At 35.7% G+C, this 18,941-nt stretch overlaps 2 protein-coding genes across 2 annotated transcripts; one reads left to right on the top strand and one right to left on the bottom strand.

Moving 5' to 3' along the window:
• Positions 1–1,223: 1,223 nt before the first annotated feature.
• LOC116146987 (protein SHORTAGE IN CHIASMATA 1) lies at positions 1,224–11,331 on the top strand. The gene is made up of 9 exons (XM_031432413.1): positions 1,224–1,517; positions 2,527–2,598; positions 2,704–2,790; positions 2,890–2,961; positions 3,959–5,928; positions 7,160–7,361; positions 8,072–8,587; positions 9,154–10,794; positions 10,914–11,331. Exons 1-9 carry the CDS (start codon positions 1,224–1,226, stop codon positions 11,010–11,012), a joined length of 4,953 nt encoding a protein of 1,650 aa, XP_031288273.1. The 3' UTR covers positions 11,013–11,331.
• Positions 11,332–11,856: 525 nt separating this feature from the next.
• Positions 11,857–16,343, bottom strand: LOC116146962 (golgin subfamily A member 4). The gene is made up of 8 exons (XM_031432387.1): positions 16,045–16,343; positions 15,658–15,858; positions 15,443–15,565; positions 15,232–15,269; positions 15,020–15,110; positions 12,768–14,873; positions 12,425–12,576; positions 11,857–12,261 (listed from the first exon to the last, which is right to left on the bottom strand). Exons 1-8 carry the CDS (start codon positions 16,114–16,116, stop codon positions 12,018–12,020), a joined length of 3,027 nt encoding a protein of 1,008 aa, XP_031288247.1. The 5' UTR covers positions 16,117–16,343; the 3' UTR covers positions 11,857–12,017.
• Positions 16,344–18,941: the final 2,598 nt, after the last annotated feature.

Raw genomic sequence — 18,941 nt, 5'->3', positions numbered from 1 at the left:
TCAGATGCCTAAAGCGAATCCTACATCTAATGTATTCTTTTATTATATTTGCTCCTGGTCGTTAGACAAGTTTACAAAAGGTCACGAACTATGATCTGGTATTACAAGTGTTTGGTGTTCTAAGTGTTCTTAGAGCATGTCAAGTCAGTCTCTTTCTAGTATGTCTTTGCTATTTTCTTTGTTAAATTCAAGAGTGTTTTTGCTATTTTATTTTCGTCTTTGCATGCTACTAATTGCATGGTAGAATGCAAAGACATAAATATAAAGCAGACGTAAGATTTTTATAGTAGTTCAGTTGTTTAAAGCAAATCCGACATCCAATGTGTTCTTTAATTTATATAAATTTGCTCTTGGTCGTTAGACAGAATTACAAGAGATCACGAACTGTGATTTGGTATTATTACAAGTTCTTGGTGTTCTAGGTGTTCTTAGAGAATGTCAAACCAGTTTCTTTCTAGTAGTGTGTCTTTGCTATTTTTCTTGTTAAATTCAATAGTGTTTGATCTCGATTTTGTGAGAGAGAGTTGTCTATTTCCGTTATGCTCAAGGTAATGATTACATTTTTGCAAGTGGCTTGATGCCGTAAATATCTTTCCTGCCTTCTTATTCGTTGAGAACTCAAAGAATATCCTTAAATTAAATGAGACTTGGACAGGTGTGAGAACTAAATTCATTCATAGACAAATTCTTGAGTCGACTGGGTTGTTGACAACTATATCTCTTTTGCCTTTGGAAACGTGGCATGTTCTGGACGGTGGAAAAATTTCTCGAATTCTGATTGGTGCTTAATGATATCAGCATAGGTCAACCCTTATTTTAAGCATAACAAAAAGAAAAGAAAACAACGGTAATGATTCTAATCCACCACAAGATGGTATGGTGAGAAAAGAGTAAATAATGATCTAAGTTTACTTAGTATCCTGAATTTGAGTCCCCACAACCCCTAATTGAGGTGGTTACTGAAGCTCTTACCCAGTCGATAGTTTAAGAATCCTGAGAGATTAGTTGAAATACGCACAAACTGGTTTGGATATCCAGGTCATTAAAAAAAATAAAAAAAAAGAATCTGGAATGATTATGGGTGTTTATGCCCACCTGCCGTGCCAATTAGCAAATACAACCGTCCCACTGTCCCACGTATATATAAACCAACCCAAACAAGAGCGCCAAAATTTTAATTTTAATTTTCTAAATCAATTGCCGTTGTGGACTTGGGAGCTGAAATGCGAACTCGCTTTCTCAACACGGATTACTTCACCTCCTCTTCTTCTCCGATCGCAAACTTAAAATTCCTCAACCTTCCAGTTCCTTCTCTCTCTCCTCCGCGTCTACTCACCTGCAAGGACGAACTTCTCCGCTTCGATTCCGTCTTTGACATCTCTCTTGAGATCGAGCATTTGCCGATCCACTCCGCTCTCTCCAAGTTCTTCTCTGAAGTAATTCCTCAAATTATTGATGTTGATTGTCGTGAGTTTGAGTCTCTATGTTCGAGGTCTCGAAAAGGCTGCGACGATGAGGTGAAACGGCGATTTTAATTTTAATTTTGAGTTCAATGAAGTTTTGTGATTATGATACAGAATCTGGTTGATAAATTGTTCTTTGAACCGAATTTACGTTCTATTTTATCATAATTTAGCGTTTTTTAAGTTATTTATATGACGAGAATATCGTAATTTAAGACGGAAGATCAACTGGCAGTTTAGGCTATGTATTTTATAAGAACAAAAAACAATGGAATCATAAAAGTCCAGACCTATTTTTCATTTTATTTAAGTTTGTTTCTTCAAAACCATAAAGAAGAGGTATGAGATTCTAGGTTCTTTGGCCATTTCTTGTCGAAAGGTTCAGTTACAGTGAAGTTTTTCTTTACTGAAAAGTATATGAAGTAATGTTATTGGCTTGTTGCCATATTAAAAAGAGGAGCTGCTTCTTGCGCATTTCAAAGGCTTATTGTTTTAAAATTGAAGCGTGCTTTGAGGAGCACAAGTAAATATACTGTTTTTTTTTTGTACTTCAGTTACAGTATAGTCACAGGACTTTAAATTGTGTTGACTTAACTTAATATCCGCGATACTGGCAAGCTGGTGCAAAGAGATTTGCAAGTGTGTAGAAATCATCTCAGATTTCAGAGAATGATTTTAACATATTTTGAGGTTTGGCTAAAACATAGATGAAACGAGGTTTCAAATCAGGTAGAAAGTTTCTTGAAAATTAGAAATGGTCATAAAATCCTATAAAATGGTTAAAAAATCTGATGAAATTTCATCAAATTTATTAAAAACCTTTCAGAAGAGGTCTTTGTCAATCTTTGAAGCCAAAAGATTTTCTTCGTAATTACGTCAAACATCAGGAAGATGAATGAGATTTACCACTAAAAAGAAAAAGCAAAGTGGATGAAGCAATCATTTTTTATTCCAGCCTATGTTCATGAAGTTGTGGAATTAGATTGAAAGGATGTTGGTAATTCCAGGGCTTTTATCTTTTATAGTTTCCGATTAAACTGCAACTGGTTTGTTTGACTTGCAGGAAGGATCTGATACTCTTTTTAAAGAGAAAGAAGACGAAAGTCAGAGAGCTTTTGGGTCAGACACTTTGGAGGTTGGATCTCCAAAACCATGACAGATGCGTTGTTATACTAAGTTTAATTCATGCCTATTTTTGTCTCTTTGGATTCCCTCAAAAATTTAATTAATGTCACTGCAGAAGGATACTGAGACTGCTGCTGGTGACAAGAATGCACACAGGGTTGAAGTAATCCAATTTGAAACACCAGAGCCGATTGTATTTTTGGTATAGCGAAAATCTATTCAACATGCAATGCAGATACAATATGCTTCTATGATTATTTGATAACATTTTAGCTAATGTAGTATAGTTTGTTTGTTTCAGGAAAATTTTTCCATTTTGGATAAAGAGGAGATTTTGGTTGTTCCTGGAGGTCCAGAGTTTGAAAACAACTTAGTAAATTTCTTAACCATCTTGTTAATCATAGTTTTTTTTTTTTTTTGGTATAAAATATTAGAATTTAATGTCCCTCCAAATTTATATAAACAGTTCAGGATGATTTGCCTTTTGAATTTCAATATATGGTGAATTATAGGTCCTGTTTTTTAATGTGTAGATGCGTAAGCATATATAGATTGATCTATAGTTTTCCATATTTCCTATTAATATCCTTTTAAGTGTTTTGCATGGTAGATAATGATATTTTTAGAATTTACAAGCTTACAATTACGTGTTCATGAAAGACTTGATTATTGTGTACAACTTTGAATTCTGAAGCAGTAATTATCTCTCATTTTCTTGGTTGCTGGTAATTTGTTGCAAGCTTTACAGTGTTATAACCACAGAGTTTAAATAATGATTATAAATGTGTCATTGTCTGTTTACAGGGATAGCAAAGTTTATTTATGTATGCTTGCATTGTATGCTACATGCAGAAAGTTGACAGCTTGAATCTTAAATCTGTTCTGATAACCCTATGTTTTGTGACTTTGTTCTAATAATGTTTCACTGGCCTTCTTATAGCAAACAGAACATGCACAAGTTTTTTTCTCTCGTTTTGAATCTTATTGACATTGCCCAAACTGTGGAGTGATGACTATAGAATGAAAGAACTATTCGACAGACTCTTTTTGCTGGCTGACTGAATGAATTTTATTTAAAAGAATCAATAACAATGTCCAGAGCCATTTGCATACTTGATACTGGCCTCACAACCTCAACTTGCAACTTATGTGAGGCCTCACAATTTTAATGTAATTCTGACATCCTGGAAAAATTGTTAGTCGCTCTGTTCAAACTCTTAGCATTAATACATAACTTGCATGTCATTTTCTTTCTCATGTACATGGCATGTCAACCAGATCAATCTGTTCAGATCATCCAGAAGGGTAGAGGTTTTGTTTCTTGTTTTCCCAGGAGTTTATGAACCTCTTAATTTAGGTCTTTCTTGCAGGACATGCTCATGCGAGGGCTTGCATTACAGTATCCTAATGAGGTTCAAGAATCAGTTTATTCGGTTGAAGATGTTGCTTTTGACTCCTGCATGGATCAAAGTACTTATATCTCAGAAGATGATGTTTCTCTACCAGACCAACTGTTCTTCCAGGGTGGCACATTTTCTCTTTTAGAAGTGGATGAAATAAGTCTAGGTAATTTGACTGGCCAGACTATGGAGGATGAACTTCTTTCAGTTCTCGAAAATATGGAACATCAACACTGGAGTCTAGAAGATAATCTGCTGATTAATGGCAAGGAAATTTTAGGTTCTGTGGACAATGATATCTTAGATCCTCTTTCAGATCTTAGTTCATCAAAGCAGTGCCTTGACTCTGAGCTGGGATCAATGGATTTGCTCCATAAAGTGGACATTTTAAGCATGGTGGAAAGTTCACAGCTTCAAGAAAATTCTGAATCTCATCTAGTGAAGGTCGATGGTGCTTGGCTGTTGTCAATAAACCTGGTGATATTTCAGGAATTTGAAATATTTGATACAGACTCATCTCAACTATTCGATGACTTCTTCAGCACACGAACAACAGGTGAACCAGGCACATGTGGTTGGATGTTCAGGGAAGACATGAATTTTAAAAATTACAATGAATTGATCATTAGTCATGAACTAGCTCTAACAGATGAAACATTCAAGTCTTTGCCCATACCTGTTTTCTCTGATCATGACAAGATAAGATCAATATATACTGTTATGGAGGAAAAATTAGCAGAATTAAGGCCACAGCCCTTGTCTGCATCTGATGGGATATACTTGGATTGGCATCTTCTGGAGGGAGATATCTGCAATTGCAAACTTTTTTGTTGTCATCAGAATATGTTGGAGGCAGAGTCAAGGATTGAATTTGATGTTGCAACTTCAGATGATGAGAAGTTAGTATATGACTTCATTTTCTCTGATGATGCTTTAATTGGGCCAAACATGGAAGAATCCAATGAATCATTGAAAATTGATTATGATGGAATTTCTGTGCTTGATGATCATCTTATAGGAGTTGCTTCAGCAAAGTTATATGACGATGGGAGTTCAAAAGCAGGAAAAAGGGAACCATCGGGTGAAGGAAATACAGAGAAGGCTTCACTTTTATTCAAATCTATGTCACAATTCAATGATCTTGACTTTTTCTTGAATCCAGGGAAAGCTATCACTGGACAGAAGGGTGAAGCTACAGTCAAGGAATCTGATACTGTTGTTCCTTCTAGTAATCTGACAGCAGCGTGCATGTCTACTGGCTTACAATTGCAGCAGTGGAACATCACATTGTATAGAGTTGAGTTGTCAGACAATATTGTGGCCCTAATTGATATCTTTGAAAAGAGTTATCTAGCCATTTTGCGGAATGAGACAGAACTGAACTCATTTGCAGCATCAGATAATTTTAAATTGCTTAGCCTTCCAAAACTACAGCTGATGGACTGCATTAATAAAAGGATATTACAAACAGCCTCTTGCCATGTGGATGAAAAATCTATAGCACTTGTCACTCTATGTGCAATCAAACAAATGGCTTGGTACATATGTTTCTATGGCATCCACACAGCTCGCCTATATGTAGATAAGTTATGCAAAAGCCTGGACTGCATGAAATCAAGATTAGGGTTCCTGCAGTCATTTATTGTAGAAGCAGATGGAAAGGTTGACGAAGAAACAACTAGATCTCATCCCTCACTACTAGTTATTCAGGAAATTCTTCATTCAAACACTTCCCAGAGTAATTTGAAAGTACTAATTTTGGCTGATCAAGTTTTCTGGTGGTCATTGAAGCGTTTGGTAGTGTCCATGGGGTTATCATGTAATGAGCTACAGAATTTTTATACACATGTGGATCAACCAGATGTCCTTCACGATAGTGGGTCCAAAAAGTCTAAAATGGATGGCCTGCTGAATTCTGATTGCTTACTGGTATCTCATGAGTAAGTTCAAGACTTAAAAGATAGTATTCTGTTGGTCCCCATTAGCAGTAAATTTGTTTCATCTGCTTATTGCAGCTTTACAATGACTTATTTTGTTTTTGTGATAATTTCGTAGATGCAGCCCACATCATTATATCAGCTGTTCTAGATACTAAGTAACATTCTAATTCACAATGTTCAGTTGTCCAAGATGCTATTGCAGAACATTTGGATTTTAGAGTCCACTTTCTTTTGATATTCACAGAATACAGGTTTTGCTATAATTAGAATAGATGGGGTTCTATGGTTTCATTAGAATTTTCTCACATGAGTAAATAAACTCCAAGCTTCTAATCTCGCTGGCATATTACATAACAAAGAGTTTAGGATGTAGTTCCCTGCTAGTACGAAATGTGAAAAATCTCTAATTGTGTGAGTTATCTCTACTTAATATAGTGTATATTCTAGCTTCCCAAACTTTCTTACTTACTGGAAGAAGATACATGACTTAATGGGCCATGCAACTCACTGTAAGTATGGAGAAAGTGTATATATACATAAGCTTGGGATGGGAGGAAGGGGCTCCTAGAAGATGCTTGATAAGTCTTGATCAATTTGATGACATTGATTTCATCAGGATGATATTTGATTTGCTTGCTACAATGCTTCCAGATTTTGAATGATAATCAAAATGTTATATGTTCCAAAAAAGGTCTAGGTTTACAGTTATCATAGATTTATTACATTTTTTTTCTAAGGTGCATCATATATACATGTGATGTTATAAGCATATGTTGAACTTTTTGTGACATGAGCATGATTAGACCCTTAAATTCAAGGAACATTGGCCCTGTGATTGGCCCTTTGAGTTTTAAATATAGTGCAATCTGTATGTTGATAGAATGGAACATTTTGGTTTAATACAATCCACAGGTGCGCTTCTATTCAAAGAGCACCAGCCTGTTTCAGTTTATCTGTCAATATAATGTGCAACATTTCAGTATATTATACCTTAATGAAATGAGGCACATTTGTCAGGCTGTAATTATGCCTTATGGATGGTGATCTGACTTCTTTCATATGTACGATGATACAAAATGCTTTATATTATTTAGGACTATTGAGCCTGGTAATCTGTTGGGATGTTATATTCTATTAGTTATCACTGCCAATAATGAATGGCACTATTGTTCGCTGCTTAGCATTGAGGATTCAGTGGCAATGTATAATAAGTGTTTTCTTTCTCCTCAAGGTTGGTATCTGCATCTTTTCCCGTCAACAAATTTGGCCTCATCTTGGAATATGGTGGTTCATATGGCTCATCTAGAGTATCCACTCTTTCCCCAAATTTATCTGGCTTGCCTTGTCTTCACTTCTTAAAAGTGGAACTGGAGAACTCTAGTGCCTCTAGAGCACTTTGTGAAGGTGTTAATATGCCCCAAAAGATAGAAGTGGTAAGTCTCTCTTATTCATTCTTCCTGCTTGGGTACATAGAAAGTGTTCATATTCTCATTGATCAACTGCTAGCATTGCTCTAGTTAATGAACTCCCAATTGTCAGTAAATTCATTTTTGTTTCTACTTGCATAAATATGTTGCACGAATTTGAAATAAATTCCAGGGTACTAGATAGTATTCTGTCATAATATTTCAACCAGAATTTGTTGGGTTACATGTAATTTTATAGGCAGGCATATGTTTATCATTGGATTTGCTGTATATAAATACACTTATATCTTGATAGAATAAATTTTACTGCAATTTGCAGAAGCCAGGTAAAGGCTGACTTAAACGGACTTTCTTTGGTGATATGTTGGATATAGAAAGTGTGATTTGTTTTTATTTTAATCCAATTGTTTGATTTTTCTACTTCAATGAGATTTTTTTACTTGGAATAAACATACGGTCAGAACTATTTGAATTTGATATTCTTTTTCAAGCCATATGTAGACTGAAGTAGGAAGTTATTGCATGAATATTGGTTAACCTAGAATTGGCATCACCTCTTCAAATTTGGTTCTACAAATACATGGACACTAGCTGTATTCTAGGATTTTAGCTGCCTTTCCCACTAATGGTGTTAAATCTACATTCTTATATTGTTCACACGCTAGCTCACATTTTGGAAAAAACACACAGCCACCCTGACATGATTTGTATCCTAGGGTGAAGAGTCTCATTCTATCCCAACCCTGAATGAGAATAGGAGTGCTCAGCAGTTGCTGGAAGTGCTAAACTTTGTGCCACTTGAGGACAGATATTACATCAGATCTGGGGAAGCTGCAGAAGTAGAAGTTTGTTGTATGCCTCCTCCAGTTCCTAGTTCTCAATTGGCAAGGGATTCTGAGCAAATTCAGCAGTGCATAATGTCTTACCCTGATACAGTCATAATTGTGAATACTCAAAATATTGATAGGGAAATGATAGTATCCAGGAGAAGTACATACCAAAGAATTCTTGCAATGGAGAAAGGAGGGATACAGGTTGTGGAACGTGATTCAAATCTGCCTGTGGATATTATAATTAGTTCTGCAATTTGCCTAATATGGTATGATTCTGGAAACATTGGAAAGAAATCTACTGCTTCAGATGAAGCTTCTTCATGCTTACCTCTGTGCGTGGAAAATATTGCAACAAATGTTTTTACATTGCTAAGCTTTACTTTCAGTGCCTGCATTCTGGTAATTGTGATACTTACTGAGCTTATATTGTTTCTATTTTGAGCTTTGTTTCATGAATGTAATGATAATTTGCACAGTACGAATGATTTTATTGGGTAGGCTAGAGAAGGTTTTGTTTTTCAAACATTGGCAGCTCCTTTTATCAATAAATTAGCTTTCATGCTCGCCTTGTAGAAAAGAATTTCATATTCAATTTAAACATGGTTTTTGGCACAAATGAAGACCTTGAAAGTTTGCAAAAGAAATCATTCAACATGACCTAATATTAGGTCAGTCTTGGTTTGTTTTGAATTTATGATCATTATATGCTAGGCAAGTCAGGCTTAACTGATTGGTGAATGATTATTGGAACGGTATCCGGCTAATTGTTTCTTTTAAAAATTTTGGATTCAGTAATTGGGTTCTTATATGTTTATCGTGACAAGATGGATGGAAAACTGGGATATCTAATGAATATGATTGAGTTAAATATTAAAGCTACTATTACTAGAGTATTTGTCAGTTACTGGTGCATTTCCAATGGCCTCGTACTTTTGCGATCATTGACTCTCCTTATTCTTTTCCAGGTCTTTGAGGGTGAAATCAACTTCATTTCTACCGTAATGGAATCCTCAGATGAGCTCTATGCGGCTGCAGCAAGCCTGGGACTAGATTTACAGCTATTTTATTCTTATTCATCCGAGTTAACTGAAGAAATTATATTGAACTGCATTGGATATCCCATTAAATTGACTAGGGGCCTATACCCTAAAATGCCTGAGTCAGAAACTCTTGCAGAGTCATTCCTTACCAAGTTTCCTTCAGTGAATCCACTGACAGCTCATGCTATGCTGTCTTCCATAGGCACACTTACAGAGTTCCTTCAGCTTTCACATGAGCGTAGAATCTCTGCAATCCAAAAATATTATGTTCCTAATGAAAGTATCAACCTGTTCAGTATTTTGTGCAAATATGGGGAGCGCGATGACTCAAAATCTATCATGACAGACTGCTCGTCTTCGGTATCTTCTGGTCCAGACTCAGATAAGTGTCATTTGAATATTGATTCTGAAAGAAAACAACGAAAATGCACTTCTAATCCTGACAAAATTGACATACATATGGATAATTTCCATTTGGAGCCCTTGAACCAATTTTCTGACAGTATCTTCGATACCTCTGGAGCGCCCAAGCCCCATGATTCTTGGAAGGATAATGAGATATCTGGAGACTATGCTAAGCCTGGCTCATCTTTGAATGATTTGTTTGATAGTAAACTAGACCTGGATTTTGACATGAAAATGAAACCTTCTAGAGTCTCCAAGGTATCTGATTATCAGATCTTAGAAGGTCCTCAGATCTTAAACGAAATAAATGATCCCAATTTTTCTTTGAAAGATATATTGTTGGATCAAAACCAAGCATCAGAAATTGCTAGGATGAACAATTTGGATTGGCAAAGCATCAGTAAGTCTAGCAATCTGCAAGAGGACTTTATAGGTGAAGTTATAAACTTCACTTGTAGTCCAGTATCAGGTAAGGAATTCTATTCTGTGTCTAAATCTTCATCCTTTCGTTCGGTGCCTGAGATGGAAAACAATTCCTTAGGGAAGTCTAAAATTGCAAGAAGATTTTCATTTGGTAAAAGCAGTCACCCTACTTTCCCAACAGCTACTGAGGTCGACTCTGGTTCACATGTATTTTCTGGTAAGGATCTGAAACAGAGTTTACGAGGAACTAATGACCATCCAGATACTGATTATAAAAGAGGCAAGTTGCCTTTGGAGCACCACAGAAACCTCTTAGAGGAGGTTTCAGAAAGGAGATTTGCAGACTCCAAAGAGGTGCCATTCCGAGAAGAAATGGCACATTACAGTGGAACCCCACTTTCAAATGCCATTCATTCAGCAAATGCAAAACCAGGTTCACCCTGGACAATGGAATTTCTGAACAGAATCAGGGAAAAGAGCAGATTGCGGCAGCATTCCCTTCCATGTGATACAGCTGCCCCATGCTTTGGGGTTTCAGGGAATACATCAAAAGTTACTAAGAGAAGAAGTCCATCTATTCTTGAATTTTTCAAGTACCAGGGAGGCAGCACTCCTAGGAATTTACCAGAACAGAAGAAGCAGAAGCTATCTATACAATCATCAAGCTCTTCGAAGAACAAAATGCCTTCAACTTCATGTCTTCCTATATGGACTCCTATTGACAAGAGAGCAAGACAGGTGTGTATGAACTATCTTTTGTCATGTGTGTGCATGCTGAGTGTAGGTATATTCCCACTCACATCAAGCACACACATACTCATACATTGCATTATATTTATACATTTAGTTTCCTGCAGACTCTGGCTTTTGCAACTAACAAAAGTGGCAGCCAAACTAAGTTGGTGTGGAGTGATGGAAGTGCTTATGATCCAAGAAAAAAGTTTCGGAGTCAATAAATAGAGTAGGAACAACACTAGTGCTGTGTATTAGGACTCAGATCTTTTTGAATGAAGTTACAGGTTGGTTCTTAGTCAGGACATAGTATTTAACTTTTGAATGAAGTTTCATGCCTGCAATAATCGGTGTCAGCTTGTCAGAGTCACCTGTGACAGTTTTGAAGTATGTATCTAAATGACTCTTATAGGTGAGCTCCAAAATTACAACTTTTGCTCTGTTTATGCCAAATATATTGAACTGACTTGACTGTGGTTCATAGTCATTTCAACGAGAGTTTAGCAAACAGATTCATTGTTGACACTTTGAAATGAATTTTCTAGCAAGAAATGAATGTTCTGATTGGTTAGTGTATAGCATGCAACTTTATCTATCTGTCTCTCTTGATGCGTACTTGCACTTCAGCGTGCCTGTGGCACTCAGACAAGTCTGTCAAAATCAGCTCCTTTTGCTGTTAGTAATTGTAAACCTAAGATGCTTAGAACAGAATCAAAGGATAAGGACAAGGACTTCCATCTACACTAATTTATGTCTGTTTCAAGAGTTCAAGGTAAAAAAGAAGAAAAAGAATGGAAGAGATTATATTCGTATTCATACAGTTATTAGATCTATAGATATCCTATCAATTAAATCACAAACTAATGTTGTTGATTGAAAAGTTCAGTATTAAAGTTATGATGTGAAGATAATTGTGTTTGTGTATATTTTTGCTGTTGAAAAAGCCAGAAATCTATGAACTTCACTTAAGATTGCTTAGGTGCATGGTATAGAGCCCTGGAATTGTTATTGGGTGCTTGGTTCCACATTTATATTTTTACAGCATTACACATCAATTTTTTTTTTTTGTAGTTTTTGGCTTTTCCTACAAATACATGAGTTCAGTATGTTGCACTCATCAACATGACATAGTTTTCTTAATCAAACTCTAGCATAATGATCTTACCTAGAATTATGCCACTTCATTCATGGAAAATTATAAAAATCTAGTTCCTGCATATTTGCAAATTCTAGTTCTTCTTACCATTCTTGAGGTTTCTTACAGTCATTACAAGTTGTTGCCTTTCACCTTCCACCTCAGCAAACTTGAGACTTATTTCTGAATATCTCTCTTGCATTTCTTTCAGCTCGGTTTCCATACATTTATTTTTTTCCTTCAGTATTGTCAATTGAGTTAACAGTTCAGTGTTGTCCTCATCTCTGGAATGGGAAGTGGGCGATTTCAGCCCTTTCTTAGAGCGCATTTCGTCCTTCCTGTGAAAAGTGAAAAGGAGTAAAAAAGATAGGACCGTGATTAGAAGTGAATTTAAACTTCTTAATAGCATATATCTTCAAAATGTACCAAACTGACAGATACAGGTGGAACACAGATGGAAAGTTGCATAGATCTGAGCACAAAAGGAGTGAACTAATATACCTAATTGAATGCTTGTATCCATCAAATGGTGGTACTTCAACCTGCTCCATGATGCTCACTAGTTCTTTAATAACGATACTGAGATTGTTTTCTTTCAGCAGAGCTGGACTCCCTGGAGTTTCCGGTGCCGCTTCCTTCCGTTTTGATTGGTCCTGTTGACATGGTAAACTTGTTAGTTTAAGTTGTATGCTTGAATTGCATGTGAAAAAATATTAACTTATAACATTTTGTCAAGTCATATCTTAGACATGTAGCACTTTTATGCATAGTTTTTATATATCAGACGTGCATAAGGTGTAATTATATTTTATGTCTGATTAAAGTCTTGTAGTTGAATAATCACCTTTTGCAATCCCAATCTCGCTTTCAAACTTGATATAATTTGCATATCTGAAATTGGAGCTTGATCATTGTAATTCTTGATTTTTTTCTCTATACTCGTTATTCGCTCTTCCTTCTTCTGTAGCCCATCCTTCAACTGAATTACCTGTTTTCTCAGGCTATCTTTCTCGAATTCTTCCCCAGTCAAGCTACTTTGCAGTTCACTTTGCTGGACTCTTAGCTTCTTGACTTCTGACTGCAAATTTCCTATCATCATCTCCTTTTTATCCTTCAAAGACTTCATTGAAATGAATTCTTTATGTGCTTTTTCTGCTTCCTTCTTTGCCAAAGCAAATTGCTTCTCCAAATCAGCCTTTTCTTTATTCCATCTTTGTATCAAAATATCAGTTTCACCCACTGACGATATTTGTTCTGCATCACCTCTTAGCTTTGTGTTTTTTTCTGCCTGAGAGGAATTATTCTTCTCCCTTTTAAGGTTCTCTATCTCAGTCCTCAGTGTTTGAATCTCCATTGAGAAAGCTTCTTGCTGGTCAGACTTATGATCTAATTCCAAAGACAGTTGCTCTATTCGGCTGGAAAGCTCTCCATTCTTATCCTTAGTCAAACCAAGCTCGTCTTTGGCTTTCTGCAGCATTTCTTCCAGGGCCTTTTTCTGCATGCGCAGTTCATTTGCTTCTGTCATTGCTTTCATGGCCACCTTCTCGCTGTCATCAAATTTAGATGCCATTTCCACAGAAAGCCTTTTGAATTCTTCCTGCAGCCGCTCAGCTGTAACAGCATTTTTCCACCTTGTCTTTCTCAGGGACTCTTCTGCTTGAATAGCCCTCTGTTCCTGCTCTGTTTTGGCCTGTGTCACAGCATCCAGATCCTCTTCAAATTCTTGGGCCTGCCTCTCTAGTTCTCGCTTAAATTCCTTGACCTGACTTTCAAGTTCATTAATGGCTATTAACGACTCTGAGTATTCTTCTGACTGCTGCTTGACTTTGTCCTCCAGTCTGTCTACTTGTGATTCAAGTTCCTCGACAGTGGCCAAAAGTTCCAAGCATTCACTCGTCTTCGTCGATTCTTGCAGCTGGTTTTCCTCCAACTTTGAAGAAAGACACTGATTTTCTTGTTTTAAGGCCTCACAGTCCTCAGTGAGTTTTTTCGCATGCATCTCTAGCTCCTCTGAATGTTTTCTGTAGAACTCTATTTCACCACTTTGGTCTATGATTTTTTGCTTCAACATTTCTACCTCTTTTTCATTATTTTGTATCTTGGCTTCAAGTTCTAATAGGTGTTTATCCTCTCTCATATTTCCTTCGTTATTCGTTTCTTGAACCTGTTCAAGAAATTTACTTGTTTCTTCCATCTTGCTGGAGAGAGCAAATATTTCCCTGTCTTTCTGCTCCAACAATTCATTGAGATCGTTCAGTGCAAGAATCAACTCAGAGTTTGAATCTTGTGTCTTCTGCAGTTGCAACCGAAATTTGGCATTAATTTCTTTTTGATGATTGAGCTCTTGTCTAATTTCTTCTTGCACAACCATTAAATGCTCATTCTCAGATTGCAGTTCATTTTCAATTTTTGCCTCAGCAATGGAATTCTGTCTCCTGAGTTGTTCACATTCTGTTTTCAGTTCATCTCTTTCTTCAATCAGGCCAGCAATTTGTTTTGTCTGATCCTGCACTCGTTTGCTATCCTTCACAATCTGTTTCCTAAGAGTTTGTAATTCTAGTTCTGATACTTCCACCTGCCTCATCATAATAGCCAATTCATTTTTGAGATGAGAAACTGAACCATCTGAAGCATCTTGTAAGTCTCTTGGAAGGTTATCTTCAACACTGTTTGTGGAGTCGACCAAACTTCCATCTGAAACTGAACCAACTGACCAGTCTGTGTTTGATCTCCGGTGCGAGTGTTTTTTGGTTGAAATGGCATTGACTGTTCCCCGAGGAGGAATAGAGTTTTGTCTGACAGGTGACTGGATGCTTGCAGGGTCCTCTTGATTATTCTGCTCTGAATCGTTGTCCCAGATTGATGCCAATCTAGTACCAGAGCCAGTGGATGCTCTAAGGCTGCGTACTTTGTCGGCATTCTGAGATGCACATATATTCATATTCCCATCCTGCAAGGAACAATTAGAATCACAACCTTTCAGGATAGGCAATGTGCTTCTCTATCTTGTACAATTAAAGTTGTTTGGAATTCTAGTTTAAACTTCAAAATTATGCAAAAAGAAAATTTTCAATGTAAAATGATAGGAGACAATACTTCTTCAAAATTTTGTTTCACTCCGTCAGTACTGTAATTGCTTTCTTGATTCTTCAAACTGGGGGTATTATCTCCATTTCCTTCAGTAGCTCTGAGATGACAATTTAGATTTTGTATATGCCAATTGTTTAAGGCTTGAAATGAATCAATTAAAAGAAAAAATAATAAAATATCAAAAGTGAGTTTGCCGGAATGTTTATGTTCAATGTCACCTTTGGTCAGTAGCTCCATGCATCTTCTCAATTGTCACCTGTCTCAACAAATAATTTACTATAAATGAATTATTGCAGGTATTTACAAAACAAAACTTCGAAAAATAAAAGAGCAAACTCGGAGAGACTCAACTTCTGGGAAAGCATTGAACTAATAAGTGTAATCGAGTGTCTGCAGACACAAGAAATGAGAATGGAAGAGAGAACTAACATGTAAAATTGCACCAGAATTTGCAAACTTAAGGGGCAGAGATACGGTCAATGGTTCTGTTTCCGCCGCAAAATCTGCAAAATCAATTGAAGCTTCACCGAGAAAACCTGATTTTGACGATCCCTACAACAACCACAAGAATTTAGAAACGCCAACAAAGATTCACTCAAGAAAGGAGAAAGAGCTGAAGAAATAGATATGACAGTACAACATACAGTTGAAACAACGAAATGGTAGATTTTCTCATAGATTTTTCCTGTTTTAGAATCTTTTATGAGTTTTACTGTTACATAGATTGGATTTTCCCATAAACAAGTTCCATCCTGAACAGCAACTTTCTCCAGTTTAAAAGCTGTCTTTCCAACATCATCAGGTACCAAAGATATCATCACAGCTGATTTTTTCAATCGCGGCACCTGCAAATTAATATACAGCAAAACCAGGTAAGATCTTGTACCCATCAAAGCTTTAAATCACTTGATCTCATTTAAATTTGGACTTCTAACAATTTCTAAGCATAAACATTAGAAGAAACCCATTACAAATTCAGTAACATAGAAAATGATGGTTTACTTTTTGCATTATGAAATTCATAGTCATACCTGAGTTGCTTGAAACTGCAATTTGAAAACAGCTTTGATCTTGTTCTTGTCGTTCCTCCATGACTTGAACATTTTTTAGGTTCGGATAAAAGTTTCTAGTTTTTGTCTGTGAATCTTTGTTACAAGTCTCCACTCACCTCATTGGGATTGTGGCAAATGATAATGCCGCTTGTTTAGAACCTTTTTGCAGCAAAATTTAGAGGTGGGATGAGTAGGACAGAAACGATTAGTTTAATTTTGTTTACAACAGAGAGCAAACCAGAGGCTCCAGTCCAGTTCAGCTTAACATGTTAAGGACATTAAAATAATAAAAAATGTTGCGGACACTTAGAAAATGAAAACTTAAGCTGACTTAAACCTCTCTCCGAAGTCAATAAAAAATGGCGACATGCCAGAAGACAGAATAAAATCAATAAATAAAGAAGGGTCTTGATTTTAGCTTAATAAAACTAAAATATTAATTACTGTAGGGAAGATGGAATATTGCTTGAGTAATGATGTAGTTTTCTTTTTAATGCAGGAAGGCACGAGGTGCGAAACTTTTAACTTTTTATTGATAAAGATGACCCCAAAAAAGGCCTCGTTGATATGTCTTCATCACCAAAAGTAAGCATTCTTTATAAGCTGAAATTTCATAATTTCATTCATGAGCTTCTATGTCTCTTAGCTTAGCTGTAAACGTCTAAGCAAAAAGTGCAAATTTCTCCGGCTTAATTACCAAAAACTTATATTAAGATTGTTAATACAACTGTGATCCGATCTATAAATCTCTTGTTCCAATGCAGAAAGATTAATTCAATCCATTTGAGACCCCATTAATTTAATTAGAGGTAGTTATGGAATATAATATTGTATTAGAATTAGAATAATAAGGATTAGGTATTATAAAATCATACAAGCACCCGTTAGTTTCATTAATGCATACCTAACCCTCGTTTGTTAAGGGTAATTTAGTAAAGTAACATTAAAAAATCTTAAAAAGAATCAAATATATAATATAAAAGAAATAAACCCTAGTTTTTTATATTTTATAAATTTTTCTCCCTCCTCCCTCTTCTCTTTCATTTTCTCGTTCTTTTCAAAATTTCTTCGGTAGGTTTCTTCTCTTCTTTCTTTTTGATTTCTCCACCTTCTCTTCGCTTTCTTCTTTCCAAAATTTAACGGTCCGTAAAAAAGGGTGGTTAGGTATGTATTTATGAAACTAGCGGGTGTTGACTATTGACACAATTTAATGAAATTGATGGGATTTTACATAAATAACCCTAATAATAATGATAGTGACAATTATGGGAAGGGCCAAATAATGGGAGAGTGATTTAACTTGGATTGAGAAGTGGGGGGTGTTAGAGCCAGGTGTAAGTAAACTAATAGGACATAAATATGAGTGTGCTTGATAAAGTGATTTGAGGAGACAACAGTGGCCCAAAGGCCTTCATCTCCACATGAATAATATCCATAAACAAACATACAGCACACAATTGGCTGAACGGCTTACACATACTCAAGGTTTGGATAAATGATAGATTGATATCTAAAAGACTTAAAAAAGACAAACAAATACCTTTTATTAGGAAAAAGACTAGAATACCCTTTGAGAAATATTAGTCTATTTTTTTAATTACTTTTAGACCTCTTAAATTTATTAATTCCATCAAATACCCCCAAAAAAAAGTTTAAAAATTAACAAAAATAACCCCACCCACCCATACTTGTCAGATTCTAGCGGCCACCATCGATGGTAGCCAAAATCTGTCATAACGGTCTACACCACCACCGGAAATGACAGGTAGTTCACCGATCTGGCCTTTTTCGGCCAAATCCACCACGGATACAATAGGAAAAGGTCGGATCTGGCCATCGACGGCCGCAACACTCCATCGCTGACGGCCACATCTTTGGCCGTCACTTTTCGGCCAGATCTGGTCTTCTCACTTCAGATCTGACCTTTTCTGATCAGATCCACTATAGATCTGACCAAAAAAGGCCAGATCAGTGAATTACTGGCTATTTACGGTGGTGGCCGTCAGAATCTGATAAGTATGGGTGAGTGGGGATATTTTTATTAATTTTTAAACTTTTTTCTGGAGGTATCTAATAGAATTAATAAACTTAAAGAGACTAAAAGTAATTAAAAAAATAAACTAATATTTCTCAAATGGTATTTTAATCTTTTTCTTAATAGAAAGTGTCTATTTATCTTTTTAAAACCTTTTAGTACCAATTTATGTTTCTCCGTTTCCCCCACACAGTTAATGGTGGACGCTTTATTTTAGAGATCAAATCGATCTTCCCAATTTGCTCTGTAAGTATACGGGAAACACATGGGAACCTGTGCTTTTCTCATTTTTATTTCTCCTTCAGGTAAAATATTTATTGTATTTCTGAAATTAGTCTTCATTTTGTTAAATATTTGTTTTAGAATTTAAATATGAAAACATTTAATGATAAATTTATTACCGTAATGATGCATTTGTACCAACTTACAATGAAATTATAACTACGGTAGAATCTCAATATAGTAATAATATTGGGATCAATTAAATTTATTATTATAATGAGATTATAATTTAATAGAGATGTAATTACAAGAATTATTGTTTTAATTTTTTATTTTATAATTCATGTTTTAGTAGTGTTGGGATTTCAATTCATTGTTTTAGTAGCATTAGGATTTCAATTCATTGTTTTAGTAGCATTAGGATAGTACGGAAATAGATATCAAAGAGTCACTGTAAAATTGAGTGATTAGATTCGATAACTTCACTACTCTAATCAAATAGATATTAGTGTTTTCCTCAATTATCCAAATGAGCAATAAGTCGTGTATGTTTTAACTGAAGAAAAAATCATTATTTGAATTAAACAAAAAAAGGAAGAAGATAATTCTAAGAATGATA

Source organism: Pistacia vera, unplaced genomic scaffold (genome assembly GCF_008641045.1).
Source record: "Pistacia vera cultivar Batoury unplaced genomic scaffold, PisVer_v2 Contig486, whole genome shotgun sequence".
NCBI classification, from domain to species: Eukaryota; Viridiplantae; Streptophyta; class Magnoliopsida; order Sapindales; family Anacardiaceae; genus Pistacia; species Pistacia vera.
This window is presented reverse-complemented; position numbering and strand designations above follow the sequence as displayed.

Excerpts from the sequence above, each read along its gene's own strand:
- LOC116146987 (XM_031432413.1), top strand. The coding sequence starts at position 1,224 with ATGCGAACTCGCTTTCTCAACACGGATTACTTCACCTCCTCTTCTTCT. Across the intron at positions 2,791-2,889 it reads CAGAGCCGATTGTATTTTTG|GAAAATTTTTCCATTTTGGA; the intron begins GTATAGCGAAAA and ends TGTTTGTTTCAG. Across the intron at positions 2,962-3,958 it reads CAGAGTTTGAAAACAACTTA|GACATGCTCATGCGAGGGCT; the intron begins GTAAATTTCTTA and ends TCTTTCTTGCAG.
- LOC116146962 (XM_031432387.1), bottom strand. The coding sequence starts at position 16,116 with ATGTTCAAGTCATGGAGGAACGACAAGAACAAGATCAAAGCTGTTTTC. Across the intron at positions 15,111-15,231 it reads CATGGAGCTACTGACCAAAG|AGCTACTGAAGGAAATGGAG; the intron begins GTGACATTGAAC and ends TTGTCATCTCAG. Across the intron at positions 12,262-12,424 it reads GGATACAAGCATTCAATTAG|GAAGGACGAAATGCGCTCTA; the intron begins GTATATTAGTTC and ends CACTTTTCACAG.